We start from the raw sequence: 10,603 nt of genomic DNA, 5'->3' as shown, positions 1-10,603 counted from the left end.
AAAAACAAAAACAACAACAACAACAAAAAAAAAAACCACCTGCTGGGAGTGAGTCGCGGCTGGGAGGATGTCCCCTTTACAAAAGGTAGGGGACAGGGACAGGGAGCAGAGTGAGGGACCTGTACCCAATCCAACATCAGTGGGGTGCGCCTCTCTCTGTTGAAATCAGCAAACAATGCAAGGGCCATGTGCAGAGTGCACAGCGCTAGGGGCGGGAACAGGGCTCTGGGGGTTCTGTGGGGGGCTCCGATCTAGGGGGACCAAGTGGCGGGCCAACCCGGGGAGTTGCGGGCGCGAAGCAGCCGGCGGGAGGCGCTGCGGGGCGCAGCTCGGCGGGGGCGGGCGGGGCGGGCGCGGCGCGTTGCTGACTCACCGGCTATAAATAGCCCGGGATATAGGAGCCGCCGCGCCGAGCGCCGCCCTCAGTCCCCGCAACCGCGGGCTGGGAACAGCGTCCTCCGACCCTGCCTGGGGCTCCGGTCCTGATCTGGCCCACACCAGATCCCAGCATCCAGCCGATTCCTTCCCCCACACCCCCATCTGCTTGTCCCTGGCGCGACCTCGCGCGCGCTGGGCCAGCAGCTGCAGCACATCTGGCGGGGTGTGCAGCCCCCTCCCCACCTGCCCGCCGCCCCGCACTCACCCGCCGCTCGTACTGCGCGTTGAGGTCGTCCGCCATCCGCCGCAGCTGGGCCCCGATCTCCCGGGCCCACTCCTCCTCCTCCACACGCACTCCCGGGGCAGCTTGGGTGGGGCCCCCCGCCAGGGCCTCCGGGGCGCTGGGCACGGGCGACTCTAGGTGCTGCTGGGCTGGTGACAGCGAGGGCTGAGGACCTGGGAGAGGGGAAAGGGGCGTGGTCACCATCCACCCAGTCTTCCCGGAGGCGTCCCGGAGCCACCTAGGTAGCTACACTGTGCTTTCTCCTCCGCTTTTCCGCTCAGCTATAGAAATTCCCTTTTTCCCACTCTTCCCCGCAGTCCCTAGAAAGGGGTCTTGAGGAAGTAGCTCTGGGGTCATCTGAATGGTCAGTTACCCACTAAAGCTCATGGCAATGTGGAAGTCCCTCAACTTATCCGACCTAAGTACCCCTATTCTAATACGGGGTCAAATCTAGCCTGTTCTCTTTGACAGACGGGGAAACTGAGGCCCCACCCAGAGAAGGGACCAAGGTCACACGGGGATACAGCCACTGACCCCACCCAGTCACTACCCTCAGGTCTAAAGCTCACTCCTGCCCAACCACAGTGAGGCCACACCCCCGGATGTGGCATTGGCCTGATGACCAGAAGGCCAGACTGGGGCTAACCCAAGAGGAATAGGGTTTGGGTGGGGGTAGTAGGGGTACTGGGTTAGACTTTGTGCCCCACCCCCTCTGGCGTTCATCCTTGTGCCTCAGTCCTGTCACACTAGGTCCTGGGCCTCAGTTTCCTATGTTCTCTGAATCTAGTCCTGAAACGCAGGGAAAGTTGGAAAGTTTCTCTCTTAACCTCTAGGCTCAGGAGGTGGGGGGGCAGATAGAGAGGGAAACCCGGATGGTCATTCCCCGTAGCCGGGCACCACAGGGTTAACAGCCCATCAGGCGAGGGACCTTTAACCCTTCCCTCCCTGAGCCTCACCCTCTCCCCGAGGGGGACTTTCCCAACACAATGGCCCCTCCCCCTCTCCTTCCTCCCCAGGGACTGCGGACTAACCCAGCCAGTGCCAAAGAGATTCAAATAAAAGGGTAAGGCCTCCGACCCCTCCCCAAAGTCCAGAGGTGACAGTCCTCCCACTAGCCACACTCCTTCTCACTGCAATCCTCATGGGGGGTGGGGGCGCCCAGGGACCCGGGCTGGGGGAGGGGAACTGAGAAACAGCTGTTGCCCGAGGCTCGGGAAGGGATGTGGGCTGCAACTCGGAGGACTGCAGTCAGATTCTAAGAGGGACTTCCCACTCGACCTGGCCCCTCCATCCATGTCTCCCACTCTGTCTTCCTGGTTCTTGCTACACAAAGACCACACTGGCCACACCCTCCCGGTGGCCCCACTCAGCTCCACTCCCGCTTCAGCTTCCCAGGGTGCGGGGCTGGCACTCACCGTCCGGGCGCGGGCCTCGGGGCCGGCTGCGGTGACCCCCAGGCCAGCGGGGGCCCCCCAGGGCGGCGGTGACGGCAGGTGGGGCGGTGGGGGCGCAGAGGTAGGCGGCCGGCAGCAAGGCAGGGGCAGCAGGGGCGGCGGGCAGGCCGGGCTCGCAGAGGCCGCAGGATACAGCGGAGGGCATCAGGCGGCCGAGCGGGAAGGGGCGCGGGCTGTCGCGGGCTAGGCCCTCTACGGGCTCCGGAGAGCTGCCCTCCTGGCGTGCGCGGGCCATGGCGCTCCCTGGAGCCTGCGGGACACGGCGGGAGGTCAGTGGGGCGACTGCAGGGGGGCTGCAGGACCCCACCTCGCAGACACCCCGCCTGGAGGTCACTCACACCCAGGAGGGGATGACCCCAGAGACAGCCTGGCCGGGACACATGGTGATGGGCGCACAGACTGCCAAAACCCACCAGGAAAACTGCCTAGGACTCTCAGGGCTTGGGCCAGGGAGAACTTTCTCAACAGAGAAGAGCGCAGCAGGGGTGCTGGTGCTCCCAGGATACACAGTGCTGTCAGAGAACCCAAGTGTGTGTGTAATGGGAAGACGCCAGCGAACTCAGAGAAGTGTCCAACTTTACCGCCCCCCCCCCGCCTCCCAATGAGGTGGCTCACTCAGAAACACATGGGGACACACTTCGACATGTACATACAGCCATCCAGAGCCCTCCACACATATTTACACCAGTCTCACACTGACCCGCCGCTGACATGCCTGCGTTCACGCACCCACAATGCAGCCGTCACACACTGAAGCACAACAGACTCAGGACTTCAACGTGTTTCTCCCGCATACACACAGACAACCCAAAGATACAAGACACCCCTACTATACCTTAGCACACGCACCGCCATCATCTCAAAACACACCTGAATGTGTACCCCCCCCCCAACTTTGAGCTCCTGGAACACAACACCCACCCATAGACACATACATGTCTTTACAACCAGATACACCATCTCCCCTCCCGTGCGGGCCAGCCACATGGGGAGGCACCAGCCGCAGCTGGTAGAAGCCATCGGTCCAGCCTCTCCTCTCAGCACCAATACACCACAGCCAACTGTTAGCCCCAGAAAACAAACACACACACACACACACACACACACACACACACACACACCACAGAGCCCAGCAGCACACACACCTAATGCAGAGACAGAAAACACAGGCCTCACGTGACTGGTATAAACACTACAGAGAGAGAGCGCCACATGACACATAGGAGCCACCGATCACAGAGACAAACCCCTTAGACTCAAAACTCACACACACACACACACACATACACACACACACACACACACACACTGCATGCAGAGAGAGGTGCTGGCATTGAACGCACTAGATCCTCCCACCCCCAGAGCCCTTCATGCTCAGCGTGCCTTGTGCCTCTCTCTTGCCACTCAGAAGTCACCCAGGGAGCGATCAGGCACTGGGTGGCATCCCATCCCAAAAGCTGGGTGCAGCAGATGCTTGTCTTGGAGACACCCAGAGACAGCACGCGCGCGCGCACACACACACACACACTCGCAGCGCACACTCGGGCGAGACCCCTGCACAGCAACACAGCTCACTCAAGCGACACATAAACACAGCACAAGTGCCCTCGTCGTCCGCACCACCACCACCAGCACTACCAGGCAAGCGACAGATCCCCCCATTCACCCCTTAAGAGCACACGTATACAACTCTGGTTGGGGGGGTGGCCACCCACACCCGTAAACCGGACAGGTGCACCCCACCCCGCAGACACGCGGGCAAGGACTCACGCAGACACCCCTCCGGGTGACAAACGCCAACATCTCGGTGTAGGGATACAAACTCGGGAGCCAGACACGAGCACACACACCCAGGCGAGACACCTGCAGATCCACAGCCTCGCACGCGCGGTCCCCGCCGCCCCTCCGCTGTCACAGCCCCCCCCCCAACGCCGCCACGTGCGCCCGCCCCGCCCGCCCAGCGCGCGCGGGGCCAATAACCGGCTGTTGCTGGGGCGCAGCCCCCGCCCGCGGGAGCCACAGCCTCCGCCGCCCCCTGTCGCCGCCCCCGGCGGGCGCGCGCTCTGGGTGTGGCCGATCCTCGGTGCCACCCCTCACCCCAACCCTCCCGCAGTGGGACTCGGGGGACCCGAGCAAGCCCGGGACCACGCTCCTCCCCGGTCTCACTAGCCACCAGGGGGCGCGGACGAGCCCGAACCCCATTGTTTGTAAACAAACCCGTCAGACCGCTGTGGCACCTGTGCGCCCAGACGGGGCGCCCTGAGTCCCAGGTGCTTCCTTCCCGCCCGCCTGGCCCAGCCTTAGTCCCACTGATGAAAGCTGGGGCACAAGCTGCGGGAATGCAAGGCGACCACCCTCTATGCCTGTGCACCCCGTCACCTCCTCCAGGGAGCCCTCCTAGCCTGGCCCCTCTTAAGCAGCTTCGGGGATGGGGGTGCTTACTCACCCCGGGGGCATGAACACGCCGGAGGAAGGAGGCGATGGGGTGGCGGGCGGCTGCCTTCTGGAGGGCTCGCCCGCCGAGTGGGTTGCTATTGAGGCACCTTGCTGCTGCTGCTGCTGCTGCTGCTGCTGCTGCTGCTGCTCTAACTGCAGTGGCTGCTGCTGCTGCTGCTTCTGGAGCCTTCGTGTCTCAGTCCGGATCACCGCTTGCTCTCTGGTGTCGCCGCCGCCTCCTGGGCGCTCCGCTCGCATGTGGTTCTGTGCCTGGTCTCCGGCCTCCCCACAGATCCTCGGGCCCCGCTCGCTCGGCGGCCGCCCCGCCCCGCCCCGCCTCTCGCTGGCTCCCACGCCCCGCCCCCGCGTGACGCTAGGGCCCCGCCCGCGGCCGGGGACAAGTTGGGGCTTGCAGGCGGGCGCCGCGCCCCCTACCTCCGCGCGGGGGGTTTCCCGGCAGCCAGAGGGGCGGGGCGAGGCCTGGTCCGGGCAGGAGCAGCAGCGTGGGGGACAGCCCAGACCTAGGATGTCCAGACACACGCTTTGACACACTGACACACTGACTGGGACCTACACCCACACCCGAGGAGTACGCTCAGACTAACGGACTGGCACACCCCGGTGCACCGAGTCACTGCTGACTGAGCCACAGGGACACAAAGTCAGACCAGAGGCACAGATACACACCGGGAGGAGGGCCTGGGCACACAAGCTCACACAGCCCCAAGACATCCAGATTATCTTCCTTACTGGCTCACAGGGTCACACACAGGCAGCGACAACCCCACACGTAGTAGCACAAACTATATTCAAGCAGGCTCCGACTCACAAACCCGTGTCCCCAAATGCCTAGGGCAGTCTCACTACACTCAAGCTGACCCCTTCTCAGAACAACTTCCCGGCAGGTTCAGAAGGACACACACTCCGATCCAAATAGCACTCCCAGGCTGACACCCGCAAGAGCTGGCAAAGCACACCCACGAGATTGCACTAGCTGACCCGACTAAACATGCCAGTCACATACAGAAGAAACTGACCCCTGACCTGTGCTCACGAGTCACTCCTGGGACAGGTTCCCCTTAAATGGCTGGATGGTGGAATACACTGGTGAACATAAACACTTGACCGGCCCGGAGGAATACCCATCTGGCACTGGACGCGTGTGGAAGAGCAGCCCTGAGCTCCTGGAACTGACATGCCCGGGCAGCCCCCTGCACCCTATTTCATCCTGTCTGTTGTTTCTGTTTCCTTTCCCTTTTCTAAAAGTCATTTCCTTTCCCTTCTGAAACAGTGACCCTTCCTCCTCCCAAGCCTTAGACAGCTGTCATGGCACCTGACAGACTCTCTGGGTCTCACCCAAACTGTCACCTTACCAAGTATATGACTTACCTATGGGTGCCCAGCACTGGGCCTGCTGTGAAAGGGTGTCACACAGCCACATGAGAAAAGACACTTGTAAAAAACAAAAAACAAACAAACAAACAAAAAAACATGGTCATTTACACCTGTCTTCCCAGCACTTCCGGAGGATGAAGCCAGAGTGTGGTTGCAAGGCTGGAGTCTGTTTGAGTTTCATAGTGAATTCTAGGCCCACTTTGAGCACATCAAGTAATTTTTTTTTTTTTTCAAAAAAAAAAAAGAAGCAAGCTGGGCAGTGTTGGCACACGCCTTTAATCCCAGCACTTAAGACACAGAGACAGGCAGTTTCTGAGTTTGAGGCCAGCCTGGTCTCAGCCAGGACTATACATAGAAACCCTGTCTCGAAAAACCAAAAAAAACTGAAGCAGTTTACAGAGCCGGGGCGAGGTGGTGCACACCTTTAAAGACACCTACCTAATCCTAGCACTTGGGAGGCAGAGGCAGGCAGATTTCTGAGTTTGAGGCCAGCCTGATCTACAGAGTGAGTTCCAGGACAGCCAGGGCTATACAGAGAAACCCTGTCTCGAAAGAAAAAAAAAAAAAAGAGTGCTTACAGCTCTTCCCAAGGACCTGTGTTCTGTTCCCAGTACCTACATCAGGCGCCTCCCAATGGCATGGAACCCTAGGTCCAGGGGAATCTGATGCCACTGGCCTCCTTAGAGACCTGCCTCTGTGTCCACATACTCAAACACACACAAACACACACACACAATTAAATGTAAAATAACCCACAACTGGACAATCTGCAGACAGTGAGAGACCTTGGAGCATTCAGCCCTGCATTGGACATTTTCACCCAGCTCCTCCCCTCAGGGTTCAGGAATCCATGCAGAAGAAGAGGTAGAAAAACCACCAGAGGTGGCAGATGACTGCAAGAAAAGTGTCTTCTGGACACAACAGGGCGGTGACACTGCCTGTGCACACACACACACACACCCATCACCCGTACAGGTTCAAAGTAGACAAAATCCCAGCACTGAGTAGGGTATGACATAAGGTCTCACCTCTAGCCCAGGAGCTATTTGTAATTGACCCCTTCTGGGGGGAGGGGCAATCAGTTCTCTTCAGTGGCTTATATACTGGCTTCCCAGTTCTCTTCATTAGGCTTATATACTCCAGGACAGGTCTTAACCCCTCTACCGCCACCACCACATACCCCAGTAGTTGGTCAACCCAAAACAGACTGTATGGGTTTTTTTATGTGCTTTTTACTGAGTTTAGTTTGGTTTGGTTTGGTCTTTTTTGTTTGTTTGTTTGTTTTTGTTTTGTTTTTTGAGACGGGGTTTCTTAGTATAGGCCTGGCTGTCCTGGAACTCACTCTGTAGACCAGGCTGGCCTCAAACTCAGAAATCTGCCTGCCTCTGCTTCCCAAGTGCTGAGATTAAAGGCCTGTGCCACCACAGCCTGGCTGTAAAGGTGTATTTCTGAGTGTAGAGATCAAGTTCAGAGGGACTAGTGTGGCCCTGCTTTTGACATATTAAATGAGATGCTCTCGAAGTCATTAAACGCAGCATCTGACATGAAGGCCTAATCAGTATTTGCTGTTGTCATTAGTGGGACTAATTTGGAACAGTGTGTTTTCTCAGGGTCTCACAGGGAAGTAGCTGGGAGGGGGACAGGTTCTTTCCTTCTGCCTAAAGTTCCTCCTGGGCCCCTCTCTCACCATCCAGTGACCTCCAGCCACTAACGGCAGACCAGACCTGCTGGAATGTTCCTCTAAGAGGGAATTAAGTATGAAATGGGTGGAAAATCTGACTGGGTAGAGAGGCTGTATAGAGCCAAGTCTCAGCCTCTCTCAGAAGCATCTCCAACATCCACCATGCTGTCGCTCCAAACCTGAGGGTTAATGTCAAGAGCCATCATCAAATAAAGCAAAGTGGTAAAGGTTAGCCTGGTGTTTCAGATTTGTCATCCCAGCGACTCTGGAGGGTGAGGCAGGAGGATGGAAAAAAAAAATCAACAACTTACTAATGTTCCAAAACAAAAAAGTGGAATGAGGGCTACAGATATGACTCAGCTGGGGCCATCAGGATAGTAAGGCAGAGCTGGGCTATGGTGGCACGCGTCTTTAATCCCAGCACTGGGGAAGAAGAGGTAGGGCAATCTCTCTGTGAGTTCGAGGCCAGCCTGATTTACAGAGTGAGTTTCAGGAAAGCTAAGGTTACATAGAGAGACCCTGTCTCAAAACAAACAAACAAACAAATGGACAAACAAATAAATAAATAATAAGAAAAAAACCAAGATGGTTGATCGGATAAAGAGACCTACAGGCAAGGCCAGCAATTTGGGTTTGATTCCTGGGACCCATGTAATAGAAAGGGAGAACCAACTCCCACGAGTTTTCTTTTTCTTTTCTTTTTCTAATGTAACTTTTATTAAAATTATTTACTTTTAGCTGGGCAGTGGTGGCACAGGCCTTTAATCCCAGCACTTGGGAGGCAGAGGCAGGCAGATTTCTGAGTTCTAGGCCAGCCTGGTCTACAGAGTGAGTTCCAGAACAGCCAGGGCTACACAGAGAAACCCTGTCTCAAAAAACAAACAAACAAACAAACAAATTATTTATTTTTATTTTACATGTATTGGTGTTTTGCCTACATGTATGTCTGCATAAGTGCTGGATCCCCTGCAACTGGAGTTATAGACAAATGTGAGCTGCCATATGGGAGCTGGGAATTGAACCCCAGTCTTTCTTTTTTTGTTTGTTTGTTTTTTCAAGACAAGGTTTCTCTCTGTAGCCCTGGCTGTCTGGAACTCACTTTGTAGACCAGGCTGGCCTCGAACTCAGAAATCCGCCTGCCTCTGCCTCCCAAGTGCTGGGATTAAAGGTGTGTGGCACCACTGCCTGGCTAACCCCAGTCTTTTTGAAGAGCAAACACTGAGCCATCTCTCCAGCTTCCCACAAGTTTTCTTCTGAACCTCATGTGTGTGTGCACAAACATAATAAATAAATTTATTTTTTTATTATTTTTATTTTGTTTTTTCGGAACACCATTTCTCTGTGTAACCTTCAATGTCCCAGAATTCACTTTGTAGCAGGCTGGACTCAAACTCACAGAGAACTTACCTGTCTCTGTCTCCTGAGGGCTGGGATTAAAGATGTGCACCACAGCTGGGTGGTCGCACATGCCTTTAATCCCAGCACTTGGGAGGCAGAGGCAGGCAGATTTCTGAGTTCGAGGCCAGCCTGGTCTACAGAGTGAGTTCCAGGACAGCCAGGGCTACACAGAGAAACCCTGTCTCGAAAAACCAAAAAAAGAAAAAAAAGATGTGCACCACCACTGACTGGCATAAATTTATTTATCTTTTTTTTTTTGTTTGTTTGTTTGTTTTTTTGAGACAGGGTTTCTCTGTGTAGCTCTGGCTGTCCTGGAACTCACTCTGTAGACCAGGCTGGCCTCGAACTCAGAAATCCGCCTGCCTCTGCCTCCCAAGTGCTGGGATTAAAGGCGTGCACCACCTCTGCCTGGCTATTCACCTTATTTTTTAAAATAACTTATTTAATTTTCTTTTCATGTACATTCATGTTTTGTCTGCATGTATATCCGTGTGACTATGTCAGGTCCCCTAAAACTGCAGTTAAAGACAGTTGTGAGCTGCGATGTGGGTGCTGGGAACTGAACCTGAGTCCTCTGGAAGAGCAGCTAGTACTCTAACCACCGAGCTACTGAGTCTCAATAACCAACCAACCAACCAACAAACAAAAAGCAGCCCCTCACATTTTTTTAAGACAAGGCCTTTCACTGATTGGCTACATTAGGTAGCCAGTGAGTCCCTGTGTCTCTGCCTCCCAGTGCTGGAATTACAGACCCACACTACAATATCTAGCTTTTCACGAAGATGCTAGAACTGAACTCAGGTCCCCATGCGTATGTGGCAAATACTTTACTCATTGAACCATCTCCCCACCTCCAAATGCTGTGTTTCCAGACCCCTTTACTCTAGGGCAGTGGCTCTCAACCCCTTTCACGGGGTTTGCATATCAGATATTTACATTTCCACTTATAACAGTAGCAACATTTCAGTTATGAAGAAGCAAGAAACTAATTTTACCACATTACCACAGTATGAGGTGTTACTGGGCTGCAGCAAGAGGAAGCCTGAGAACCATTGCTCCAGGGTGGCTGAGATGAAAGATAGGTTGCACTTCGATTTCATGTTAAGATTGTCTTCCAGCATCCTAGCAGGACTCCTAGGTTTAAAATTTTGTCAGCTGACTACAGCGGCCCACTCCTTCAGTCTCAGCACTCAGAAGACAGAGGCAGGAGGATCTCGATGAGTTCAAAGCCAGCCTGGTCTACAGAATGAGTTCCAGGACAGGTGAGACTACACAGAGAAACCCTGGAGAGAGAAAGAGAGAGAGACAGAGAGAGACAGAGAGACAGACAGAGACGGGGGGGGGGGGGGGGGAGCGAGAGAGGTGAGTGGAGGGAAGAGTCTCTGGGCAGAAGATCAGCCTAGGCTAGACCTGGGCTGCTTCTCCTAGTGCTCTTAACCGCTGAGCCATCTCTCCATTCCCCCATGCCCAGCTTCTTAAATTTTATTTGTTTTCTTTGAGAAAGAGTCTCGGTATGCAGTCCAGGCTGGCCAGGGACTTGAGGGACTCTCTCTGCCCCAGGCTCCCAAGTGATGTACC

General features: G+C 55.4%; 1 protein-coding gene across 3 annotated transcripts in view; it reads right to left on the bottom strand.

The window, feature by feature from the left end:
• The window catches only part of Bbc3 (BCL2 binding component 3), a 9,083-nt gene extending 3,387 nt beyond the window's left edge, over positions 1–5,696 (bottom strand). The window contains exons 1-3 of one of the 3 annotated variants that reach the window (XM_031385439.1): positions 5,596–5,696; positions 2,077–2,365; positions 644–834 (exon numbers count right to left, since the gene is read on the bottom strand). In XM_031385439.1, the coding sequence (XP_031241299.1) occupies positions 644–834; positions 2,077–2,350 (465 nt within the window). In that variant the 5' untranslated portion in view covers positions 2,351–2,365; positions 5,596–5,696. Of the gene's footprint in view, positions 1–643; positions 835–2,076; positions 2,366–3,885; positions 4,014–4,561; positions 4,830–5,595 lie in introns of those variants that run through there. The other 2 variants (XM_031385438.1, XM_031385437.1) reach the window with 2 other exon arrangements.
• Between the last annotated feature and the right edge of the window lie 4,907 nt (positions 5,697–10,603).

The sequence above is a fragment of the Mastomys coucha genome, unplaced genomic scaffold (assembly GCF_008632895.1).
Source record: "Mastomys coucha isolate ucsf_1 unplaced genomic scaffold, UCSF_Mcou_1 pScaffold21, whole genome shotgun sequence".
Taxonomy (NCBI): Eukaryota; Metazoa; Chordata; class Mammalia; order Rodentia; family Muridae; genus Mastomys; species Mastomys coucha.
The sequence above is the reverse complement of the archived record's forward strand: the minus strand, read 5'-3'. Positions and strand labels throughout refer to the sequence as shown.